General features: G+C 57.7%; 1 protein-coding gene across 1 annotated transcript; it reads left to right on the top strand.

Annotated features, from left to right (window-relative positions):
• Positions 1-488: 488 nt before the first annotated feature.
• Positions 489-23,154, top strand: LMNA (lamin A/C). The gene is made up of 12 exons (XM_021532195.3): positions 489-970; positions 16,854-17,010; positions 17,193-17,318; positions 17,408-17,578; positions 17,679-17,804; positions 17,896-18,116; positions 18,209-18,413; positions 18,546-18,653; positions 18,810-18,929; positions 19,009-19,104; positions 20,882-21,133; positions 21,784-23,154. Exons 1-12 carry the CDS (start codon positions 621-623, stop codon positions 21,814-21,816), a joined length of 1,965 nt encoding a protein of 654 aa, XP_021387870.1. The 5' UTR covers positions 489-620; the 3' UTR covers positions 21,817-23,154.
• Positions 23,155-25,297: the final 2,143 nt, after the last annotated feature.

Below are 25,297 nucleotides of genomic sequence, written 5' to 3'. Positions count from 1 at the left end.
TTCTTTAGTGCCTCAGTGCTCTTTGTGTGTGATGCCTCAGGATTCAGGGGAACCCAGACCAGGGTGTTTCAGGACTGCATTTGGGTCCTTGGATCCCAGAGTTTCAGGTACCTCGGGGTCCTGTGCAGCCTGTGGCTCCTGCATTCAGGGTGTGCCAGGACCCCCCATGCCCTGCCCTGTCCTATGGGACAGCAATGTCCTGGAAGTGCTCCGCCCAAGGGTCCTGGGGGTGCCTGGCTGCTCCTCCTCCCTGCAGCCCCCTCCTTTTCCCTGTCACTCCCAGTCTGCGATGCAGCCTTTGTCGAGGGAATCGCCCCAGAAAAGCCTGCAAAGGGGTTTCCCCGGACTGTGTCCCCAGAGACGCCCTCCCAAGGCCCCTCTACCCAGAGATATTTTCCCAGCCTTTCCTAAGGAAGGGCTGGGACTGATGCGACTTGTCTCCACCCAGCTTTTGGATAACTCCACCCGCCGCCGCCTCTCAGCTCCTCCTCCCAGTGAACAGCCCAGCTGGGATATAAGCAAGTCACTCAGACGCCGGGAGCTGCCGCGACAGCTGGGCGGGTGGCGTGGGACATCGCGCCGTGACCTGAGCCGTGCCCCTCGCCTCGACGCCGGACCCCATGGCGACGCCTTCGCAGAAGAGGAGCACCCGCAGCGGGGCTTCGGGGACCCCCTTGTCCCCCACACGCATCACCCGGCTGCAGGAGAAGGAGGACCTGCAGGAGCTCAATGACCGCTTGGCCGTGTACATCGACAAGGTGCGCTCGCTGGAGCTGGAGAACGCCGGGCTGCGGCTCCGCATCACCGAGTCCGAGGAGGTGGTGAGCCGCGAGGTCTCGGGCATCAAGGCTGCCTACGAGTCGGAGCTGGCGGATGCCCGCAAGACCTTGGATTCGGTGGCCAAGGAGAGAGCTCGGCTGCAGCTGGAGCTCAGTAAAGTGCGGGAGGAGCACAAGGAGCTGAAAGCCCGGTGAGTGCCCTGGGGATGGCGGGGACTGCGGCGGGACGGGTGCTGTCGTCATGCTTGGCAGGGAGCCGGGAGGGAGGAAGGAGCGACCTGGAGGAGCCAGGGAGAGAGAGGAAAAATCCGTGGCCTGGCCGGGGCTGGAGTGTCTGTGGTAGGGACCAAAAGAGGAGAGAAGCTCTCTCGTCATTCCTGCTCTCCTTCCAAGCGCCATCTTTGGCCGGGATGCCCTTGGAGCGGGGATTTGGGAGCGGAGCTGGGCACGCCTGGGGCAGGGGCTGAGCAGACATGCCCTGGGCCCCCGGCAGGGTCGGTGCTATGCGGGCCGGGAGCGCCGGGCTGGCGGCCCCTCTGCCTTCGTCATGCTGGAGCTATTCCTAAACACGCTCCGGCACAGCCCGGGAAGCCGTGCCAGCCAGCTGGCTCTGTCCTGCCTACGGATTTCGCCTGCTCGTCCTATTTTCCTTTGCTGTCTTTGGCACCGGTTAAAGAACCTGCTCCAGGTTTTGTTTGCTTTAACCCTCCCTGTGCCAAGCTGCTCCCACTCTGTGGGGTCCCTGGCTTTGGGGGAAGAAGTGTGCGGGTAGCACTCGTGTCCCCCTCCCACCAGCTGTCACTGGGTGATGTGCTCCCATTGAGGCACGAATTCCTCCAGCCGCTGCCCATCGGGCTCGTTTCTTTCCCTCCCTGCCTTCGTGGACCCTTCCCTGCTGCCTCTGGGTTCCTCTGCCCTCCTCAGGGCTGTCACCGGTTACCAGCCCAGGTCCCCTGAGGACACGGGGCTCCCTGGCCGGTGGCACTGCTGGCCAAGCAGGGGCTGGCCCTGGGCTTCCCCTGGGCTCTGCCAGCCCGTGCAGCGTCGGGACGTGTCCCTGCGGCGCTCAGTTCCCGAAGGCTGCTCCAAGGAAGGAGCGAGCCGATCCCTTTCCGTCATCAGCTTTGGCTCGCAGCCGTGTTCGGGCTGGGCAGCGGCGGGAACAGCCCCCTCTTGTTCCGTTTGATCTCTTGCCTCTTATTCTGGACTCCTCGTTTTGAGCCTGTACCAAATGAGGCTAAAATTAACTTCCTTAGCAGATGCCATAAATATTCTACCTGGGAGGGAGGGACTGTGCTGCCTGTTAGAGCCGTATCCGAAAGCCGTGTGGGGTTATATTTAGCTTTCTATTTCCCGTGCGCTGCGGCAGTTTCGTTCTCCGATAAGGCGGTTTGCTGCTCGCCAGATCCCCGCTCCCGGATCCCGGGGATCGGGATGCTGGTGAGAGGAGGAGCTGAGCTGTCTAAAGGCTTTTTTTCTACCTTGTGCAAACCCAGAACTATCTTGGCCACGATCTTTCGAGGGCTGGAAAAAATGCGCGGCCCGCAGCCGTGGCAGGAGGGGAGCTGGCTGCGCTGTGGAGCCAGCCGTGGGGAAAACGGATGTGGAATTTTTCCCTGCGACCGGCCGCGCTCCGGGAGCTGCTGCGCTTGTTCCCGGGCGCTGACAAATGCCCTGAAAGAGTGCTGGGACTCGCGGGGGTTCCCGGAGAGCAGCTTGTGCCCGAGAGAAGGGTTTTGGAGAGCAGTAGGTGCTCGGGGGGACAGGGGTGTTTCCGTGTTGAGTCATCTGTGAGTCACGGGCGCTGCGATGGAAGAGCGGAGATGCGGGGGAAGCCGCTGCTGTTCATTCCTGCCTCTGGTTTGTCTCCTCTTCCTAGGGCGCGGCATGAGGGCTGCTCCCCAACCCCTAAACCCTTGCAAGGAGGCTGCAGCTCATCTTGTGTCCCCGGGGACCTGCTCGTTGTGCCAGGGCTGCTCAGAGAGCAGCACAGTCGGCTGCTGAGCTGCGATGCTGCTCCTTGGGCTCACTTTGACTGGGGTGTCCGAGTCTTTAGGGCATGAGGGAATGGGGCAGCCACGAGCCCAACCCTGCGGAGGGGTCAGAGGTGCTGGCGGGACCAGGAGGGCCCCGTTGTGACACTGCTCTGCTCCCTGCCATCCCCTTGGGCAGGGATGTGCCCGCGCTGCCGGCTCTCCCCGCCCACCCTGAGCCCTTGGGCCAGCCCTGGGGCCGCTTCACTGTCCTTGACACGGTGAGACTTTGGCTAATGAGTAACCGCAGCCCTCTGCGCCTCTCGCTGTGCCCGTCGGCCCCGAGAAGCGCCGGGTATCTCCCGCAGGGCAGGCGCCCGGGGCCGCGTTATCAGCGCCCACAGCATCGCCGCTGCCCGGTGCAGGGGTTGTCTCGGCAGCACAGAGGGAGGGTGGGGGGCCGGGGTGCCAGGGCATGATGTGACACGGCCCCGGGCGCTGGGTGCTCTGTCTGGGGTGGGGAAAGAGCTGCTGGCTGCAGGGGGACAAGCTGTGCAAACAGGAGACCAGTCTAACCAGTACCAGTGCATGAGTGCGAGAGCTGCACGGGTGGAGGAGGGTCTGAGAAGAGCTGGGCTGCCTGCCCTCTGCCCCCTGCCACCCCTCTGCTCCTGGCCAACTGCTCTTGTCTTGGGAAAGTTTCCAGAGGGATTTTCCCACTGCCTGTTTGGCTGATCCGGGAGGGGTTTCCCAAAGCACCCACCTGGCTCTTGGCACGGGGACCCTCAGCCCTGTGCAGCCTGATACTGGTTGTGCCCCAGGACAAGGGAGTCCTCTGGGCAATCCTGCCTGCCCTGGTGCCACACGTGTCCCCAGCTCTGGCTCTGCTGTAGCCACGCTTCAGACGAAGCAGAGGGTGTGGGGAGGGTGCCTGGTGACTCAGGGGTGCTGGCAGCAGCGGCATCATCAGACCACGGGTAGAGATAGGACTAGTCTGAATTGCCCCTGTCCCTGGTGTCCTCAAGCTTCTGTCCCCTTTCCTCAGAGGACACCTGGATTCCAGCATGGCACCTCCATGGAGGTTGGAGAGATGCTCTGTGCTTGGTCCTGCCCATTGCCCCTTCTCCTTAAGCTGGCTCCTGACTCACAGGGTGAACAGAGCCACAGCCCTTGCCTTGCTCCATGAGAGTTCACCCCATCTCACAAGTGGGAGACACCCCACAGTGCAAGGGGATGCCAGGGGTTCTAGAACACAGCCCTTGGGCACCTTCAGTCCCAGGAGACACCTGAGGGATTCAGTGCCCATTCCACGGGCAGGGAGTGGCCATGTGGTGGCCACACAGTGACCAGCTCCCCTCTCCAAGGCAGGAACCAGCCCTCGTTAGTACCACGCTGATGAGCAATGCCTTCCTGACTTGCAGCCCCTAACCTGATTAAGGCAGTGCCTGGGCAGGGCCTCTTCCTCCTGGGGCCCAGATCTCATCCCTGGCCCTAATGAGGACAAATCTCCTGTTTCCCAAACATTGTTGTGGAGGGAAGCTCATGCAGGGGCAGAGCAAGGGAGGCAGCAGTGGGGTGCCAGGAGATGAACTCCACAAGCCTTCCCCAGCCCAAAGGGTTTTGCCCCATGCTTTGTTCAGTGATGCCCATCGAGGCTGGAACAGGTAAACAAAACCTGTTTAGTTGAAAAAAGGGAAGAAAAAGAATTAAAGCTCAGGGCTGCTGGTGGAGGGGAGCGGGGGGGGGCCCATGCACTTCCTTCAGCAGCAATGAGCTTGTGCTGGAACATTTTGCGTGGGGTGAAACCTCAGGCTCCTGGGCTTCTCCCCCGTCTGCCTCATGGAATCCCTGCCAGGGAGGGAATGCTTTGGCTGGGAGGAGGCTTTGCCCTTTCGGAGCAAACAAAGAGCAGCTTGTGCAGCTGGGGATACTTTAGGGGGAGTCATCAACACAGAGCTGGGCTGGTCCAGACCTCCGTGGCCCTCTGGGACCCTCTTAAACACACCAGCCACCCTGGACCTCCAGCCATGGGGACACATGGGTTGTCTCCTGACATCTGCAGCCAGCAGCTCAGATTGGCCAGGCATGCCAGCCCCCCTGGCACGCTGCAGGGCTGGAGGGCTCCGTGGCAAAACGTTTCTTCCAGGCAAAGGTTTTCATTAACTGTTCCCAGTGAGAGGAATTCTCGCCTGTGCAAACATCCAGCCCCTCTTTTTCCAAGAAAAATTGTGGCAGAGAAACGTGCCTCCAGCACTTTTGGTTTGTGATCTCGCTCCCACTGCTGTGTTTGCCAGTGTCTTCCAGCCATGGCTCATCCCCTCACTTTTCCCAGAGATGAGGGGAGTCAGAGGAAATCCTGTTGCCTTATATATATTTAGGATTATAGGATCCTCTCTGGTAAATAAGGACTTTATCTTTGGAGCTGGGGATTAAAGAGAAGAAATTGCAAAGAGAGTCAGGGCTGAGTTGGTGTGGGAATGGATCCTGGATCCCTGACAGCCTGCCCCAGTCTCACATGCTGCCACAAGTGTTTTCCAGCCTTGCACGTGTCACTTCACTTGAGTCCCATCAACACTCAAACTCTGGGGCCCAGAGAACAGGGAGTTCCTCCGTGTAGTGCTCAGGGATGCAGACAGAGAAGGTGACATAGCCAGGGTGGGACATGTGGGGCGGCTGCCAGCTCCATATTCTGCTGAATTCATGCCCTTTGGGAGGGGTAGTTTCCTTTTGTGCTGCTGGCAACCAGGAAAGGAGGAAGTCACCAGAGTCCCTCTGATCCTGGCCAAAATTAGAGCTGTCATGGAGGATTCCCCAAGAAGTGTGAGCCCAGTGGGTTCAGGGTGAGCTGGGAATCACCTCCCACTGTCCCACCATTGGCCGCATTACCTGTTTCACCATCCTGCTCTTTGTGAGGTTGTTTGCTGAGCCTGTTCCTTTGTGACCAGCTCAGCACGTTCCCGAGCAGCTGAGGCAGGTGCCACGTAAAACCTGTCTCTGCTGACAGCTGCCACCAGCCAGCACGGTGTCAGGGCTGCATGCCCACCTGCCTCTGCTCCCTTCCCCTCCCTGCCCAGGGCTGAATATCCCCAGTGTGAAGCTGAACAACTGTGGGGGCTGGCTTGGGCCCCCAGCCCCACCAGGTGCAGTGGCAGCTGCAGCCCTGACTGCAGAGACATCTGTGTGACAGCCAGACACTGCTACCCAGGAGAACCCAATCCTTCCAGGGATGGGGCAGCCACAGCTTCTCTGAGCAATGCCAGGGCCTCACCACCCTCACAGGGAAGAGTTTCTTCCTAATGCCTCATCTAAGTCTGCCCTCTCACTTTAAAGCCATTCTGCTTTGCCCAGTCACTCCATGTCCTTGATAAAAGTATAATAAAATCCCCACATTTTTCCTTGTTGCTGTACCTGAAGGATGTTGCAGCATGTCCATGAGCCATGGCGTGATCCAGGGCTTGTGGGTGTTGGGGAAAACCGAAGGGTGTGGAAGTTGGTTAATGAGGTGCATTGAACTCAGCCCACAGAGATACCACAAAACACTTCTGCTCCTGGCGAGGCTGAGTCAACGTTTCACGTCCTCTGTCATATACCAGTCACCTTTTTCCAGTGAAGGTGAAAGTGCCCTTGGCTTGGGGTGTCCCCCAAGCTGCAGTCAATGCTCTATTTCTGCCTTCCGTGGTTATCAGAGCTAGGAATTGCAGCAGCAGCAGGGACAAAGTTCCCCAGCACGCAGGGTGGGTGCTTCCCTGCCTGTACTGTACCTTCCTTAATGATGGGGTTGCACCTTGCAGGCACTGGGGCCGTGTCCCTGCGGAGAGGCGGCAGAGCCAGGCTAGAAACAAACACGGCTCTCCTGAAGCTGTTGGATTTTTGCCGGGGCTGCGAGTGGCTCAGAAGCACCTCTGTAGGAGCAAGGTTCTGAGAGCAGAGCTCTCTCCTCCCTCTTGCATCATGTGCCACTTGCTCTGGCTGCTGCTTTGCACACACGCGTCCTGCTGCCATCCAGCCCAGTGCCACCATCCCGGTCAGGCAGAGCTTGCTGTCGCCAGGCTGCAGCGCTCAACTGGAGCTAAGAACTTGCAGTTCGTTGGGGTTATTTATTAACAGTTTAAGGACACAGTTTCTCCCTAAAACCCCCTCCGAGTAACGTGAGCCCAAACCAGCCTCCGAGCTGCCGGTGTGGCTGCGTAATGTGCTGGGCTGGGAGCCCAAAGGGGCTCCGGTGCCCAAAGGAACTCTGGTGCCCACCGGCACTGAGGGTGCCAGCTGCCCCCGGGCTCCCGGTGCCCATCAGCACTGAGGGTGCCAGCTGTCCCCGAGCTCCCCGGGGCCGTGCTTGGAGTTCCCCGGGGCTGTGCTTTGGGGCTCCCCGGGGCCGTGCTTTGGGGCTCCCCGGGGCCGTGCTTTGGGGTTCCCCGGGGCCGTGCTTGGAGCTCCCCGGGGCTGTGCTTTGGGGCTCCCCGGGGCCATTCTTTGGGGCTCCCCGGGGCCGTGCTTTGGGGCTCCCCGGGGCTGTGTTTGGGGCTCCCCGGGGCTGTGTTTGGGGCTCCCCGGGGCCGTGCTTGGAGCTCCCCGGGGCCGTGCTTTGGAGCTCCCCGGGGCCGTGCTTTGGGGTTCCCCGGGGCCGTGCTTTGGGGTTCCCCGGGGCCATTCTTTGGGGCTCCTCGGGGCCGTGTTTGGGGCTCCCCGGGGCCGTGCTTTGGGGTTCCCCGGGGCCGTGCTTGGAGCTCCCCGGGGCCGTGCTTTGGGGCTCCCCGGGGCCGTGCTTTGGGGTTCCCCAGGGCCATTCTTTGGGGCTCCTCGGGGCCGTGTTTGGGGCTCCCCGGGGCCGTGCTTTGGGGTTCCCCGGGGCCGTGCTTTGGGGCTCCCCGGGGCTGTGCTTGGAGCTCCCCGGGGCTGTGCTTTGGGGCTCCCCGGGGCCGTGCTTTGGGGCTCCCCGGGGCCATTCTTTGGGGCTCCCCGGGGCCATTCTTTGGGGCTCCCAGCCCAGTCCCGCTCTGCTCTGCCCCTTCCTTCCTGGCACCGTGGCAGAGAGCCCAGCAGCAGCCGCGGGGCGCGAGGTGCTCCCCGCGGGATGCAGGCTGTGCTGCGAGACACCGGGGCAGTTTTCGTGGGCTTTAGGGAGGAAGGGGAGCACTCAGGAGAGCAGCCTCAGCCCTGGGCATCCTGCTTTGCTGGTTCTGGCTGGCTACCAGGCCCTGCTTTCAGGGCAGAGATGCTGCTTTGTGAATCCAGCCTCAGCTCTGCAGTTCCAGGGCAGAAAGCCACCAGCTGGGGCTTGCCTGTGGCGAGGCTGGGCAGGAGGGAGGTGGTGGGAAGGCTGGAGCATCTCACGGTGGCTCTGTTCACAGGCAGTGCTGTGCAAGCAGCAATTGGGGCTAAATTGTGCTTTCTAGGGATGCCACATCTGCAGTCCCCGCTCTGGGGAAGTGCTGATTTCCTGCCCACGTGCCACGCGGGCTGGCAGGGAAAGCGGGCAGAGGTGTGCTGGCAGCTCTGCACATGGCACAGTGAAGCAAACCACAGCCAGGCACCTTGGTCGCTGCTCATCTCTGTGCTGAGCTGCATTTTCCTGCTGGAATCCCGTCCATATCCATCCCCACAGCCTCTCCAGCTGGAGCCCTCAGTGACTCAACACTGCAGCCTGCCCCAGCCCCGCTGCCACCGCCACATGCAAACAGACCTTGTGGCAATGTAAACACCTTGTCTGCCTTTATCTGCTGCTGGAGCCGGGATAGCAAACCCTTTTGTTCCTGGGAGTATGTGTGGCATCTGGACCCAACAATCCCCTGCTTTGTTTCTTAAGCAAATGTTGCTGGCAAGATGCTTTGCGTACCCAATTTATGAAAAATGGGGCGAGCTGCTGGTTCTGAAGAGAAACAGGGGGCCTTGAACTCATCCCCTGTTTTGCCTCTCTTGGCTCCTTTCTGCCTTGTCCCACCTTGCACAGGGCCCTGGTTTCCACTGTGGATCAGGATGCAGCCGGTACAGAGCGACCTCCGCATCCCTTCCCACCCCCTCTGGGCTCAGGAGCTGCACGTGTGAGCAGAGGAGAGGGAGTTGCAGCCACATCTGCACAGTGGCAGCATGCTTCCTTTCTCCTGGGGCTGGGATTGCATCCCTGCTCCACATCCTGGCTGAGCTGCCAGTTCCTAGCTAAACACGAGCTTACGGCTGTTTTCCCCCAGTGCTCCCCTCCCGAAGACATGACTAACACAAGTGACTCAGCTCCTGGGTTTTAACTTCCTTTGTAAGGCTCCCACCATGCCCAATCTCCCAGGGAAACACCGGGAATCTCTGCTTTGTCTTCCTCCTTTGAGGTGGTGCTTTATGGGCTCAGCGTTTCTCCTTCATCCGAAGGATGTGTTGAAGTGAACGGAATGTTCTGGGGCTTCCATGGAGGGGCAGGACTCAGAGCTGTTCTAGGTGGAAAAAAACCCCAAACAAACCCATTAAGTTTCCCATTAACCCACAACTTTCCCATTAAGTTTTAGCCCAATTATCCAAAAGTTGGCTTTTGTTGTGTTGGAGTAAGATAGTCAAGGCTGGGCAGAACTTCAATTTCATGCAGTCCAAAGCTTAATTGTTAATTTGTCATGACTTTACATGTAATTTAACTATATTAATTGTACAAATCTGACTTGTTAAAATGGTGAGTGTTCAGAGTAGTGGCATGAAGACTTGGAATTTCCTTCTTCCCTCCTCTTCCCAAAGGCTTTGGCTGTAGTCAGCAATAGACAGCACTGTAAACTGTTGGCAAATTCTGGATTGGGAAAAACAAGCTGACAACGCCCTCAAGCACATGGTGGGATTTTTGGGGCTGTCCTGTGCACGAGTTGAAATCGCTGATCCTTGTGTGTCCCTTCCAATTCAGGATATTCTGTGATCTCAGAGCTTTTTTCTCGTGTCTCTTCTACAGAAATCTTGCCCTCAGAAAGTGGAATTGAGCAGTGTGGAAGGTGGTGTATTGACATATTCGAGTTGTGTCTAAAAAAATTCTTTTTCCAGCTCAATTCCAAGCTTTTGTTAGCAAGTTTCCTTTTCTTGATAAAGGCAATTTTTCTTAAATCTATATCTAGGATGATTCAATTCCAGGCCATCAAGTGTCTTTTAGATAATTCAAGATTTCATGGGAAGCTAGGAAAAGGCAGGCTGGCATGTTTGGAATGGATGGGTTTGGACTGTGCTGAGCCTGGGCTGTGAGTGAGGTTGACCAATGTCTGGTGTTCTGAGAAGTTGAGATGTTCAGGTTTATAAAGAGATAGAATCACATAACAGTTTAGGTTGCAAAAGCCCTCCAAGATCATCGAGTTCCCCCAGCCCTGCCAAGGCCACCACTAAGCTGTGTCCCCAAATGCCACATCTACCTGTCTGTTCAATCTCTCCAGGAAGGGGCAACTCCACCGCTGCCCTGGGCAGCCTGTTCAAGCACTGGTGACTTTTTCAGAGGAAAATGCAGTTTTTTCAAGCGAGGAGCTGGCCTCCCTCTAGAAACCCCAGGCTCAGCCCATCCCCTCAGGACCTGCACAGACACTGGCCAGGTTTTCCCAGTGCCATGTAATTCCCAAGTTCTGGTAACAGACCTGTCAGAATCTGTGGTATTGATGATTCACAGATTGTAGAAAGTCTCTGTCTTTCTGCCCCATTTCCAAAGAAGAAGCCATAATTGGTCTGTGCTGTTTTCAAGGTTGTTTATTCTGTTTATCTCTCACATGTTCTGCTGCCCTGCCCAGCTCTGTCCTGCAGGGCAGCGTGTGGGGCTCTGCCCTCAGTGGGATGTGACAAACATTAAATACCAGAAACTCCCTGGGCTGGATTTACAATAATGTGCCAATATCTGTCACCTACGTTGGACAGTGTGTCCCCAGCCTGAACCAACAGAAAAATGCCAACACCACAGTGAGACATGGAGGGCATGAAGAAGGAGAAAAAGGACAAGGCACACCCAATTTCCTCCATCTTGTCCCCTTTGGACCCCTCATCTAGAATCCTAAAATTTTACTTTTGCATCCGTTCCACACTTAGTTATTACTTCTATCAAACACTGAGAGCTTGTAATTCATCCTGTAAGATTGAAAACTCTTTTCCATGGACAGAGATCACAGCCAGTGTCTCTGGGGGCTCTGTCCAGGGGGTTCCTGACCCCTGCCAGGGTCCCAGGGCAGCCAGAGGGAAGCTCTGGATTCCCACACAGACCTGGGGCTGGGCCAGGTTTGTTAAATCAAGTTTCTGCTGGTGGCTCTTTGCGTGTCACCCCAGGCTGGAGGCTCGTTCCAGGTAAGCCAGGGCTGGGTGCAGACATTCCCCACAGGGAAATCCTGCCCTCATTTTGCTGGGCTCCCTGTGCTCCCTGACTGGAGACTCCAGTGCCTGATCCTCCTTGCACTTTGCATCCTCTTTGCATCTCTTTGCATCATCCTCTTTGCAGCTGGGCAAAGGAGTTCCGTGGGTACCAGGGGGTCCTACAGGCAGCAGATGGGGTCCCACAGGTGGCAGGGGGTCTCCCAGGCAGCCAGGCACTGGCAGACACCACCCTGGGGTGTTGTGATGCATACTCCAAGCTGGGACACTTGGAGGGTAAGTCCTGCCCTTTGTCTGATTTATTCCTAACACAAACCTCCCCCAAAAACACAACGTGGGCTGTGGAAAATCAAATCCTTCCCATTTCCCCATGACTCCCACATGGCAAAAGGGTAAAACCCCCTTTTCTAGCTCTGAAACCCCTCTGGTAAAGCCGCCCACCCTCCAAAACCACGGACTGGCCTGTTACTATGGGGGATCAGCCCAAACAGCAGCGTCAGGCAGTGACTTGGGATTTCCATTCCGAGCTCTGGTGGAGGCTGGGGTGAATCACCAGCTGGCGTGACAGCCTGGACAGGGAGGGAGCCACTCTGGGGCTCCCCAGCCAGCACTGAGCTGCAGCATTGTTAATTCTGAACAATTAATGCACTATCTGCTCCCAGAAATGTGCTTTGAGCTCTTAAGCAGCACGTGGCTGCTGAAGCTGAAGAGTTTCTCCTGTGGCGAGAGGGGAGGCTGAAGGGTGGCAGGTCTTTGGTGCATCCAGGAGGAGAAAAGCTTTTCAAACCTTCAGGGGGATGTGTGTGGCTGATTCCTGGCGGTATCAGTATCCAGGTTCCATCACTTCAGTGTGTGTGCACCCACAGCTCCCAGCAGTGTTCCTGGTGCTGGGAGCTGTGGAGAGACAGGAACATCTTGGATTTGGGGAATCCTAGACAGGGTGGTCTGTTTGCCTCCCCCTAAAAGGCTTTTTCCTGTTTCCCAACGAAGCAGCAGTTTTGGTTCATTTTAAGGAGAGGCCAGATCCCAATTCCAGGAGGGGAAGCTCACCTCCTGGGAGATGCCAGTGAGCTGGTTTTGCACCTCTGGGGCCTCGTGGAGATGGACGAGTCCCTCAGCCCCATGGCTGAGCATGTCACGAGTGTATCAGGAGCGTGTGGCAGGGCTAGCACTGACCCTGGCACCAGGAAGGCTCTTTGGCACCGCTGATGCCAGATGCAGAAGCTGTTTCCATGCACGTGTGCATGTGCTGGCATCCCGAGCTGCCTCTGGTGCCCCACAGGATGCTGGCTCTGTGCAGACATCATGCTGGCTATTTCCAGCTCCCCTGCTAGGAGACCAGCCCGTGTTTATCCTGGTGATTTGGCAGAGGTGCTGCGGCACAGATGAGTCAGAAGCTGGGAGAAGCTGCTTTGCCACATTCCCATTGCCCCACTGCAGAGGTTTTCCAGGTCCGCCTCTCCTCGTGCTGTCCCTGCTGCCTGTCCTGTGGGGCCCTGGTCCCTGGGGGAACGATCCTTGATGGAGAAACAACCCCTGGGACTGGGGAACCATCCCTGGACTGGGGGGTGATCCCTGGGATGGGGGGTGGTCCCTGGGGTATGTGTGGTGGCCTGGGACAGATCCCTGGCACTGGAGGCAGCGTGGACAGCAGCCTGCCTGCCCAAGGTGGAGCAAAGCAGATTTCCTGGGTCCTCCCAGCAATCTGAGACTTCCATGGGCACACACTTCCACTCCTGCCTCGGGTTCCCAAGCTGGAAATGTGTCCAAGCCTTTTCTAGGGTAGCCAGGAGCAGGCAGCTGTGGCCCCTGGCAGCCAGGTGGGACCGAGACCTGCAGTGTGGGGGGATTTGCAGACATCCAAAAAGATTTAGGGATGGGGCAGGAGCCAGCGAGTTCCCTGAGCTGGCACCTTTTCCAGGGTGGGGCAGCTGCAATTTGGAGGCAGGGAAGGAGGGGAACGCCTGCACCTCTGAGTTCCATCCCACTCATTGGTCCTCTTCCAGCGTACAAAGCCCAGTGCTGCCCATGCTTCAGGAACACTTGTGGGGATTAATAGAGGGGAGGGAAACCAAAGAGTGTTTCTTAAAAACGCATTGAGTGGGCTCTGGCATCTCGGAGAGGGTTGGCATCTTTCCAGCAGCCTGGTGGGCTCATGCCTGGAGCTGTTCCAACAAGCTCTGACGACTCTGTCCTGTCTTGACTTTTCCAGAGGGAGTGCCCAGACCTGCCAGGTTTCCTGGCTGGGATTTTGGGGCAGAGAGGGGGGAGCAGTAGCAGATGCTGCTCTGCAGGGCTGTTCCTGAGCCCTCTCTAAATCCATCACGTCGACTTCGCATCCTCACGTCTGTCTGTGCTGAGCACAGCCAGAGCAGATCCAACTTTCCATTAACATTTGAATTTTCTGGCAGCTCAGCTGCAATTTTCAATCCTTTTTTTTTTCCCTTCTTCCTGCTTTTAAAAGCTAAAAATAAAATGTCTTGAGGCCCCTTTTCCCTCCATCTTTTCTCTTGAGATATTTGTTTCTTGAGGATTTGATGCCTGTGTTGTTTTTTCTCCTCTTGGATTGTTTTCACCCGTGGTTCTCACAGCACAGGGGATCAGATCCTGTGGGATTTGGAGGCACCCAGCCCTCCAGAATGAGTCTCTGCTTCTCTTTTCACTGGGGAATTTGGGATCTTGTAGGCTCTAGCAGGCAGGATGGGGAAGCCAGTGAAACCCTCTGGGGAGAAGGAGGAAGGTCTGTCTTCGTCCTCCTGTCCGGGGAAGTGGGAGTGACACAGCTGCCATGGAAATTTTTATTTTTAGCCCAGTGCCAGCTGGAGCCTGTGAGGCTTCCCGGGAATAAAAGCAGGACCTGAGGGCAGAGAAGGGAAAACTCAAACCTTGGCTGGGCTGGAGCAGGGATCATCAGGGCCAGTGTGAAGCAGCGGGCTGGGGGTCCCCAGGGCCAGAGGGGACTCCCCTGTGTGCTGATACCTTATCCAGACACTGCTGCCACGTCCAGGGTCAGGGTGTGTCTGGAAGGAACATGGGGGAAATGCTCAGGGCCCAGGGAGCCAAATTCTGCCAACCACTGGACCCGCCAGAGCAGAGGACAGGAGAGGATTTGTCTCACCCCTCTCCCTCTGGCTCAGTCCTGTGGCTGGTGAGCTCCATGCTTCTGGCTCTTCTCACAGTGGGGTCCAGAGCTGAGCACAGGAGGCTTCTAAGGAAAAGGGATTTGTGCTTGAGTCGTTTGGGATTTACTGTGGGGCTTTCCAGGTGTTGATGCCCAGAACCCTGGATACTTCTGGTCCCAGGAGAGGGCAGATCTGCTGCAGGCACAAGTGTAACCCTCAGCATTTTTCCCTCCATTGTCACCGGTCAATGGAGCTGCTGTCCCCTGAAAGAATTATATCATCCAGGTCGTGCTGGAGCCCCATCCCAACGAGCCAGTGTCCTCCAGCTATGCCCAGACCTCCACAGCTGCCACGGCAAGCAAAGGGCAGCAGCAAAGCCCAGGGCACTTCACTCGGTCAGGAAGGACAGGGCTGCACCCGCCGGCACTGCTGGGGTGGCCACGCTGGCCACGGGGCTGAGCCAGGGCCAGATGGGAAAACTCAGCGAGCCCCGGAGCCTCGGACCCGCTCCCAGTTGGCATTCTTGTCCTGTGAGTCACTGGCACGAAAGGAGTGGGTTGAACAGGAAAGACCCAGCACAGAGCTCCAGCAGCAGCTCGGGCAGGCAAGACTGTGGTTCCCTGGGAAATGGGGACCAGCAGCATTTCTTGGTCAGTTATTCCACTGTGGGCTAAATTCCAAATTCTCTAGACTGCTTAAATGCTATTTAGACATAAAAGAGGCTGTTTTATGGAATTTATGGACTATGAAATCATACTCTGTGCATATCATTGAGACCCTCTTACCTGAGAGCCCTAAACATTAAAATATGAAAATCCAACCACAGATACATTCTAAAATTCATTACAGATCCAACACGTTACACTGAGCCCTTTACACCACAATAAAGAGTGTTCTGGGCTGGGAAAGGAGCTTTCAGAAACTGAAAGAAAGGCAGAAGACAGATCTTCACTCACTTCCAAGAAAAAGTCTGCAATCTGCTCCTGGATTCCCAGAGGCTCTTGGGCTCTGCATTTCCTGACAGCAGCACTTTAAGTGATTCTGAATTTTGTTACTGTACGTGTAGGAATTGTTGCTTTTTTTTAAACTGTCCTTAAGTGGAATTCCTACTCTTTTAACATGGAATATCCTGGGATTTGAAGGGAGGTTTGCACTTAGAAACAGTAGCCTGGGATTTTGAAACCTTTGCTTTAATCTCCAAAATAACAGAATAACTTCTCCATGCTGGTCGGGTCAGGAAACAAAAAGAAATGCGGGGAAAATCTGCTGCTGGCCAATCCAGGAGCTTCCAATTCCCGCATCTGCGAGTGTGGAAACGCCGTCCGTGCCGCTACCGGTCCCGCTCCTCGCTCGGGATGTCCTCGGGCCCCCCGCCAGCCCCGCACCCCGCTGGGACGGAGCTGGGGTGGCAGTCCCACCGCGGCCTTGGCGGCTGCTGGGGGGCCGCTGGGTCTTTTCTTTTTATAGGACCTACCAAAATAGCTGCAGGCCGTGTTTTGGTGGTGCAGTCAGATCGGATTCCCCGCTCAGAGGAGCGGCTTTGACCTGCTGGCAGAGGGCTGGAAAAGAGAGGGGGGCAGGATGGTGGATGGTGATGCCAGAGGCGGGACCGGGGGGCTGAGGCACCCCAGCTCTGCATCCACCGAGCACCAGCGGAGCTCACGGCGAGGCACAGCCCCAGCAGGGCAGTGCCCAGCCCCTGGTGCTCCCTGGCATGGAACTCTTGGCACTGCCGGGGTGCCACCGACTGCTCTGCCTGGCCACTCACGCGGGCAGCACTGGCTATGGGGCAGTTTCAGCTCCTCCCCAGCTCCACCATCGATGCCACGCCGTGCTGAGCCACGCTAGCACATCTGACTGTCCCATGCCACGGTGGCCTCTGCCACCCCTCACAGCGCAGATCCATGCCATGCTGTACGGCTGTGCCGCAGCGCAGCATGCTGCAGTGTCCCACCATCCTGCATCCCAGCACGCCCGGCCTGCTCTCCTGCCGTGCCTGGCGTGCAGATTGCACCACCCTGAGACTCCTGCCCTGCCAGTCATTCCCTTCCTGCTCGCTGGGATCCCAGCTGGGGCTGGGTGTGCCGGGTGGATGCCATGTGCTGGTCCCCGGGTGGATGCCATGTGCTGGTCCCCGTGGTGGGTGGCTGTTGGGGACGGCTGTGCAGCACTTTTGGGAGTGATCAGAGGGGGGCAGGAGTGACGCTGTTTGTGCTCCGTGTACAGTGCACAGACTTTTCTGAGAACAGCCCTGAGGAGATAAACTTGGAGGTTTTGGTGGGTGAGAAGCTTGACAAGACCTTAGAGTCAGTACTTAGAGTGACTAGAAAATTTTGAGAGGTACTTCAGACAAGGATCTGGAGTGGCAGGACAAGGGGGAATGTCTTCCCCCTGCCAGAGGGCAGGGTTGGATGGGATATTGGGAAGAAATTCTTCTCTGTGAGGGTGGTGAGGCCCTGGCACAGGTTGCCCAGAGAAGCTGTGGATCCCTGGAGGTGTTCAAGGCCAGGTTGGGTGGAGCTTGGAGCAACCTGGTCTAGTGGAAGCTGTCCCTGCCCATGGCAGGGCGTGGGGCTAGATGAGCTTTAAGGTCCCTTTGAACCAAAACAATTCCATTATTTCCTGATGACTGATTATTCCTGCTGTGCCACTCACCTGTGCCACCCTTTGCCCTGCAGGAATGCCAAGAAGGAAGGGGACCTGCTGACCGCCCAGGCACGCCTTAAGGATGTGGAGGCTTTGCTAAACTCCAAGGAGGCTGCACTCTCCACGGCCCTGGGTGAGAAGAGGAATCTGGAAAATGAAGTGCGGGACCTGAGGGGACAGGTGGCCAAGGTGAGCAGTGGCAGCTCTGTCTCCAGCTGACCCAGGGATCCCTTTTTACTCCCTGCCTGGGGCTGCCAGGGCCCTGCTGTGCCAGGGGCTGTGGGGCAGATGCAGTTGGGTGGTGGGTCCCCAGCCATGCCAGGTGCAGTGCCCAGAGCCCACTGTGATGGTCCTTCTCGATTCCCTGCCAGCTGGAAAGTGCCTTGGGCGAAGCCAAGAAGCAGCTGCAGGATGAGATGCTGCGCCGTGTGGACGCTGAGAACCGGCTGCAGACCCTGAAGGAAGAGCTGGAATTCCAGAAGAACATCTACAGCGAGGTGAGCTGCGGTGTGCTGCCATGGGTCTGGGATCACCCCCTCTAGGTGTGTCATGTCCCCTCCCTGACCGTGTCCCCTGCTGTCCCCAGGAGCTGCGGGAGACCAAGCGGCGCCACGAAACCCGGCTGGTGGAGATCGACAACGGGCGGCAGCGGGAGTTTGAGAGCAAACTCTCCGAGGCCCTGCAGGAGCTGCGGAGCCAGCACGAGGCCCAGATCAGGCTGTACAAGGAGGAACTGGAGAAAACCTACGGGGCAAAGGTGAGCAGCTTCCCCACGGCACTCTCCTCTCCCTTCAGCCCCAAAGAGCACGGGTGGGCTGTGGGTGCTGAGATGCCGATTCCCCTGTCCTGTCCCCCAGCTGGAGAATGCCAAGCAGTCAGCTGAGAGGAACAGCAACATGGTGGGTGCTGCCCACGAGGAGCTGCAGCAGACCCGTATCCGCATTGACAACCTCTCCTCAGAGGTCAGCCAGCTGCAGAAGCAGGTGAGCTGACACCAAAGGGTGCCCTGGGGACGGTCACCTCCTGGGGATGGTCCCAGGTGGAGTGGCCCACGCTCACCTGCCCTCCCCACAGCTGGCTGCCAAGGAGGCGAAGCTGCACGATCTGGAGGATATTCTGGCCAGGGAACGCGAGAGCAACCGGCGCCTGCTGTCCGACAAGGAGCGGGAGATGGCCGAGATGCGGGCACGCATGCAGCAGCAGCTGGATGAGTACCAGGAGCTGCTGGACATCAAGCTGGCTCTGGATATGGAGATCAACGCCTACCGCAAGCTGCTGGAGGGCGAGGAGGAGCGGTGAGCACAGGGCGCTGTGCCCAGCTCTGGGCTGCACGGGTCCCAGCCCTCGTGTCCTCACTGGCTTCATCTCCTCTTCTCCCCCCCGCCAGGCTGAGGCTGTCCCCCAGCCCTTCATCCCACAAAGGTGCATCCCGAAGCCACCTGTCCACCCCAGGCTCCTCCAAGAAGCGGAAGCTGGAGGACAGTGAGAGCCGGACCAGCTTCTCCCACCATGCCCGGACCAGTGGCCGTGTTGGCGTGGAGGAGGTGGACTTGGAGGGCAAGTTCGTCCGTCTCAGGAACAAGTCCAACGAGGTGAGTTTGCCTTCAGGGAGATCCCTAGAGTCCCTGGGGTGAGGTTCAGCCCTGCTTCACCCTACGGGCAGGAGGTGAATGGGACAAGTTGGAGAGGAACCGGGGTTCTGAGGTCGCTGCTCTCTCTCACAGGACCAGGCGATGGGCAACTGGCAGATCAAGCGGCAAAATGGGGACGATCCCCCCCTTACCTACCGCTTCCCCCCGAAGTACACCCTGAAGGCTGGCCAGGTGGTCACGGTGAGTCACTGCCTGGCAGAGGATCCAGGCAATATCCAAACCCTGCCAGGCCGCTTACGTGGTTGGTGTGTGGCTTTTTGTGGTGATAGACTCCCATTCCCGAGCTGTGGAGTCTGCAGACCAGCGAAGTCACTTTTCTCCTGCTTTTTTCCCTAGATCTGGGCCTCAGGAGCTGGAGCAACCCACAGCCCCCCCAGTAATTTGGTGTGGAAGACCCAGAGCAGCTGGGGCTCCGGGGACAGCCTGCGCACCGCCCTCATCAACTCCAACGGGGAGGTGAGAGCCGATGGCAGCTCTGGCACGGGGAGGGGGCGGCTGGCACTGACCCTCCCAACTCACCCCCTGTCCCCTGCAGGAGGTGGCCATGCGGAAACTGGTCCGCACTGTGATCATCAACGATGATGAGGATGAGGACGATGAGGAAATGAGCATCCACCACCGCCACCACCATGTGAGTAGAAGGTTGGGGATGCCGCTGGTTCCGAGGGGTCCGGGGGGTGCAGCTTCAGGCAGGGTGGGAAGGAGCTCAGCATCAAACAGGATCAGGCATACAGGAGAAAGCAGTGGGGAGGCTGCTGTGGAAATAACTCCATGAGAGAAGCCAGCAGACCTTTGGCATCTGGAGGAGATTGCTGCTCACTAAAAAAGCTCTGAAGACCTTACTGGAAGTTGTCTCCAAGCCTAAGGAACCCTGACATGTCATGAAAAGGGCCAGAAGAGTCGGAGGGAGGCTGAGCATTGCTTGGAGGATAGGATGGTGGGAAGTTGATGGATGACACTTCTTGTCAGCAGCTGCTCTGTTCTCTCTGCTTCATGAGGGTGCTGGAACAGATCCAGAGGTGGCTTTGTCCTTCCTCTCAGTCCATCTTTCCCCACACGGAGATGAAATATGCACCAGGAGGAGCAGCAGGCAGTGGGCAGAGAGCAGGCAGCGTGCCAGGAGCAGAGCTGCAGCCACTTCTCTGAGAGAAACATCCCTGGCTGCAGCCCAGCACCCCCCAGCAACCCAGGCTGCAGGGGCTCTGTGTCCTGCACACGAAATGCCCACAGGAATCACATGCAGAGAGGTTCCATCGTGGCCAAGCCATGCCTCAGCAAGGGTGGAAGATCTTCTGGATGTCACTTGCAGAGCTCTGCAGGAGCAAAATGGAACATCCATCATCAACTGCCCTTTGAGTTCTCTGGATCTGAAGAGCTGTGCTGAGATTGATACCAGCACGTTGAGCTGGTGGATTGTCCTCCTCTCCTCTGCCCTTGTGAGACCCACCTGCAGTGCAGGGTCCAGTTCTTGGGCCCCCAGCACAAGAAGGACACAGAATTGCTGGAGCAAGTCCAGAAGTAGCCATGACGATGCTCTGAGGGCTGGAGTCTCTCTGCTCTGGAGGCAGGCAGGAGGAACTGGGGCCAGCCTGGAGAAAAGAAAACTTCAGGGAGATGTTAGAACTCCTTCCAAGGCCTAAAGGGACTCCAAGACAGCTGAAGAGGAACTTTGGACAAGGCCATGGAGTGACAGGACACAGGAGAATGGCTTCCCACTGACAGTTAGAGGGCAGAGTTAGACAGGATACTGGAAGAAAATTGTTCCCTGTGAGGGTGCTGAGGCCCTGGCACAGGTTACACAGGAAAGTTGTGGCTGCCCCATCCCTAAAGTGTTCAAGGCCGAGTTGTACAGAGCTTAGAGCAACCTGGGATAGTGGAAGCTGTCCTGCCCATGGCAGGAAGCTGGAATGAGATGAGCTTTCAAGTCCATTCCAGCCCAAACCATTCCATGATTCTGTGATTTTCTTCTATATTGGCTTACCCCTGGACAGAGGAGCCAAGCTCCTGCAGCCACTGCTGCCCATTCCTCTGGAGGCTGAATCCTTTCCAAGACCAAACTTCCCATCGGAAAGCTGCCAGCTCACAGTGGTGAGGAAGAGGATGTTTTCAGGAACGCAGTTCAGGTGTCTCCCATGTGCGGAGAGCTCAGGGTGCAAGCTCAGGGCAGCAGGGCAGGTCACCCACTGGCAGCGTGCTGGCCCCACTCTCTTGGGATTAGAAACGCAATAATAAGGGTTCTGTTTTATTATTTTTAAACCACGTGGTGGAGAGGACAGGTGAGGCAGATTCTCTTCGAGGCCTAATGTGAAGAGCTGTCCTGGGTGACGCCGCTGCCGCCGCCATCCTCAGGGTGCAGAGGATGCTCTGGCAGGGGCTTGAGGCCGTTTTGTGTGTCCCCCCGTGTGCAGGGCTGCAGTGGCTCTGGGGACCCCGGTGAATACAACCTGCGCTCCCGCACGGTGGTCTGTGGCACGTGTGGCCAGCCGGCCGACAAGTCGGGCACGCAGAACGCCGGCATCAGCACCATGTCCTCGGGCTCATCCACCTCCAGCGTGACCGTCACCCGCAGCTACCGCAGCATGGGCGACTCCGGCATCGGCCTGGGGGACAGCCTGGTGTCCAGGAACTACCTCCTGGGGAGCTCCAGCCCCCGCAGGCAGGTCAGTGCCCAGCGTGCCAGGCCGCTGTCCGGTCCCCGGCACCGCACTGCCCGCTGCTGCTGGGTGCCCACCCCGTGCTGGCACCGTCCTTTCCCTGCAGCGCTGCAAGGCTCCTGTCCCCTCCCACCTCTCCTTCTCGCTGCTCTTCCTCTTCCTCTTTGGGCTCGCACAAACCCAAAGCTCTTTGTAAGGGGTGGGGGGTTCTGAGAGGGGTTGGAAAGGGATGTGGCCAGAGCAGCTTCCCACCCCATTCTGTCTTACACTCAGCCCCCTGGGCACCCCAGAGCATTCCCCATCCTCCCCATCACTCATTCCACTGCAGTTAAGTGTTCATGCTGGCAATGTGAATATTTCAGCACTTGAATATACATTTTATATCTATATATTAGATTAATATACAATATATTCTATATTGATACTCTTAGTCGATATTATAATCCTCATAAACCACCTACCAATAATTCTCAAATTCTGGAACTATGAACATCCCAGCTTGGGAGGACTTATTTATCACACCCCAAGGGCCAGGATGGAGGAGAACCTGGGGGCACTGTGGGCATCCAAAGGATCCCACTGGACACTTTGCAGTCAGAGCAAATGGATGATGACACTAGGGTCTTCTTAACTCTCTTTTTCTTTCTCTCTCCCAGGCTCAGGCTGTGCAGAACTGCAGCATCATGTAATTCCGTGGCGCATTCCTGTGGTTCCTGCCCGTCTCCAGCTAGGTTTGTTTTTTTTTCCCAAAGCAACAGAATTTTTTTCCCTTAAAAAAAAAAAGATATCAAAAACCAAGGTTATTTTTTTTTTGTTTTCTATAGCAGGAATTTTATATATATATATATATTAAAAGTGCTAAAAGATGCTTTGATTTTTTTTTGTAAAGAAAAAAATCTATTTCTATATAAAAAAAACCAAACCAAAAAATAGCTTTTCAGCTTCAAATATTTTTTAGAACTTCAGCCAAAGACAGCAAAGAACTGTGTTTACAAAGCAGCCATGCAGAAGGAGTTTGTAGTTGAAATGCTCCTTATGCTCCTTAGATTGTACCTTTTTTGCCAAAGCTTTTTACATAGGACAGGGAAAAGCGCAGCCATACCCACTGGAGCTGCGTGCCACAGGGGCTGCTGTCCTGTCTCAAATGGAGCACAGTGCCTTTACAACCCTTTTCCTTGGGATCTGAAGCCAAAATTCCCCTTTTCCTGTGTTTTTTTGCTAGTGATTCCTGGCGGTGCTGGCGCGGGGGCTCCTGGCAGCTCGCGGGTGATGCCCACGTCTCTCTGTGGCCATTGCCCCCTCCCCAGCCCCCTGCCCGCTGCACTCCCGTGCTCTGTGTACTGTATTCCCCAAGTTCCCCGTCCCAGGCACCTCTTGCCCTTTTCCTTAATCAGCCGAGTTGTGCCTTAGCTGAGGTGGGGGCCGGGCTGGAGCCCCACTGGAGCCCAGCTGAGTGGAGATGGAGTAGGGGAGGTGAAAGCACCGGAGCTGCCTTTTGGGACCAGGTGGATTTGACAGCTGGGGTGACGGACCTTGGTCCCACAAGCTCAGCCCTAGTGGGGCCCCCCAGGCCCCGTCTTCGAGAGCCACTGCATGCAGAGGGGTTCACCCCACCTTTCCTCGGCTGCGGTTATTCGGGCTCGTCTCTGGCGGCCAGAGCTCAGCAGCTGTTTCAGGGATTAAGAGAAAGATGCTCAGTCCAGGTCAGAGTTGGTTTGTCAGGAAAGTATCTAGGAAGGCTTTTTGTTCGAGTGAGGTGGATTTTGGGGTCTGATAGGTGCAGCTTTCCCCTTGGCAAGAGTCCATACAGCCATTGGCAGATCTCTTGCCTTTTTGCCTTGACTGGGAAACGCCTGCAGCCCCTCCCGACCTCAAGTGCAGCAGAGGGGTGGGCTGGAGAAGGTGCCAGGACAAGCCCCCCACTCCAGTCGGTTTTGGGGAGATCGTGTATGTATCTATGCTTGCAAAGCTTCTGTATTACTGCCTGTATTTTCTTCCAGAGTCAAAATACAGCTGAACCCTTCCCATGCTGTGTGCTGTCATCATTGCTGCCCAGGGGGATTTGGGGGTGCTGTGCTGCCCCCAACAACAAAGGGACCCCCAGGGATCTCTTTCCAGCCTGGGCTGGGGCTCACACCCACTGTGGATGGGGGAACCGGGGTGGCCCCCTACACCCTGGCTCACCCGAGGGTGGCTTGCTAAGAACTGGGCCAGCTGGGCAAAGAGCCCTCCAGAGAGGGACAGGGGTGGAGTTTGAGGTGAGGACTCAGAGATTCCTCTGAGTTTGGGGGACCAACCGCTCCCCAGGATGGGATGGGCTGGGGGTGCAGAACCTGAGTGAAGGATTGCTCCTACCACAGGGATGACCCGCACGCTCTGCCAAGGGGACCCTGTGCCCCCGGGCCGTGCCAGGCACTGCAGCCGGGCAGGAGGGGACGCTGGGGAGGAGGAGAGCTGCAAAGCCGGTGCATAATCGGCTTTACCAGGCACAGCGCCGCGGAGCCGCGATGTGAGGGGACGCAGCACAGGGCGGCCGGGGCGCAGGCACTGCCAGGTAGGTGCCCGGGGTGCCCAGTCTGGGGGTACCCCTGCCCCAGAGCTTGGATGCCTGGGCCCCCCATGCTGTGTGGGGATGCATCACCCCAGGTTTGGGTGTAGCAGGGCTGAGGCTCGGGGGGCAGGGGGTGCCAGGGGGTCCAGGGTATTGCTGCCACCTCCCAGCTTCAAGTGAGGCTGCGGAGAAGCAGCAAGGTGCCATCTCCCCTCCCAGGAGAGGGGCCAGGGAGGTGTCAGAGGCGGGTGCCCACAGCATGAGAGGGGACACACTGACCCCTTCTCTGTGCCGTTTGCCTCCCAATTCGGCCAGCTCAGGGATACCCACGCTGCAACGCTGGGGCAGCGACCCCTACAATGCTGCAGCCTGTCCCCCTGCATGGGCATTCAACCCTACTGCAGGCCTGGCACCGCCAGCCCCCAAAAGTCATGAGGTTGTGCCCGAAATAGCGTGTTCTGGAGTGATGAGGGGAAGCCAGCCATGCTGCTGGTATCTTGTGCTGCTGCCTGGACGTGTTCCTGGGAGGAGATGGGCCAGGAGACACGGGAACTGCCGTGGGGAACTGCCATGGGGAAATGCAGCAGGGAACCAACACCCTGGATCCTCCCCATGTGCCCCACGAGGCCCCAGCTCAGCTGGGTCACACTGGGGAAAGGCTGAGCTGGAGCCCCGTGGGGTCCCTGCACAGCCCCCAGGGACATTGCAGAGCCCTGCAAGGACAGCACAGACACAATGGGTTCCTCACAGAGCCCTTGGGTCCTCACAGAGCCCATGGGGTCCCTGCAGAGCCCTGCAAGGACAGCACAGACACAATGGGTTCCTCACAGAGCCCTTGGGTCCTTGCAGAGCCCCTTTGGGTCCCTGCAGAGCCCTGCAAGGACAGCACAGACACGATGGGTTCCTCACAGAGCCCATGGGTCCTTGCAGAGCCCCTTGGGGTCCCTGCAGAGCCCTGCAAGGACAGCACAGACACGATGGGTTCCTCACAGAGCCCCATGGGGCCCATGCACACCCCACAGGGACCCCGCTGTGGACCTTGCACAGCCCCATAGGGACCCTGTGGAGCCATGTGCAGCCCGTGGGGACCTTGCACAGCCCCATAGGGACCTTTCACATCCCTGTGGAGCCATGTGCAGCCCGTGGGGACCTTGCACAGCCCAGGGGGAGCCACGGTCCACAGGGGCCTCACACACCCCTATGGGGACTTCGGAAAGAGCCTGTGGAAGAGCTCCAGTCCTAGTCCAGCCAAAGCACTGTCTCAAGGTCAGGTTTGTCCTGTTCCTCCTGTTGTCCCACAGATCTGAGCCCTGCTTTGGGTCCTCCAGAGTGTGGCGGGGGGAGATGGTGTCCCGGAGCAGGGGCCATGGCCTGGCCTCGCTCACTTGTGTGCTGAGTGTTGGGGTCTCTTTAGAGGCACCCTGGGTAGGCCAGAGCACCGGGGTTTGGGCATATGTTAGCACCACCAGCTTTTTGGGGAAAATCTAGCACAGGAAGCCTTGGAGCAGTCACTGGGATGGGGTAGAGCTGGGACTGACTCCGGTGTCTGGCAAGCCAGCAGGGTTTACCAGGCAGGGCATGGCCCAGTGGGTGCTGGGGGCCCTGGCAGCCCCACGCCA

This window comes from Lonchura striata, chromosome 33 (genome assembly GCF_046129695.1).
Source record: "Lonchura striata isolate bLonStr1 chromosome 33, bLonStr1.mat, whole genome shotgun sequence".
Lineage (NCBI taxonomy): Eukaryota > Metazoa > Chordata > Aves > Passeriformes > Estrildidae > Lonchura > Lonchura striata.
The sequence above is the reverse complement of the archived record's forward strand: the minus strand, read 5'-3'. Positions and strand labels throughout refer to the sequence as shown.

What these genes read in the sequence shown, in the direction of transcription:
- LMNA (XM_021532195.3), top strand. Translation starts at nt 621, where the DNA reads ATGGCGACGCCTTCGCAGAAGAGGAGCACCCGCAGCGGGGCTTCGGGG. An exon ending in CTGGAGGGCGAGGAGGAGCG is followed by an intron (nt 18,117 to 18,208) that starts GTGAGCACAGGG and finishes CCCCCCCGCCAG; the next exon opens with GCTGAGGCTGTCCCCCAGCC. An exon ending in TCAGGAACAAGTCCAACGAG is followed by an intron (nt 18,414 to 18,545) that starts GTGAGTTTGCCT and finishes TCTCTCTCACAG; the next exon opens with GACCAGGCGATGGGCAACTG.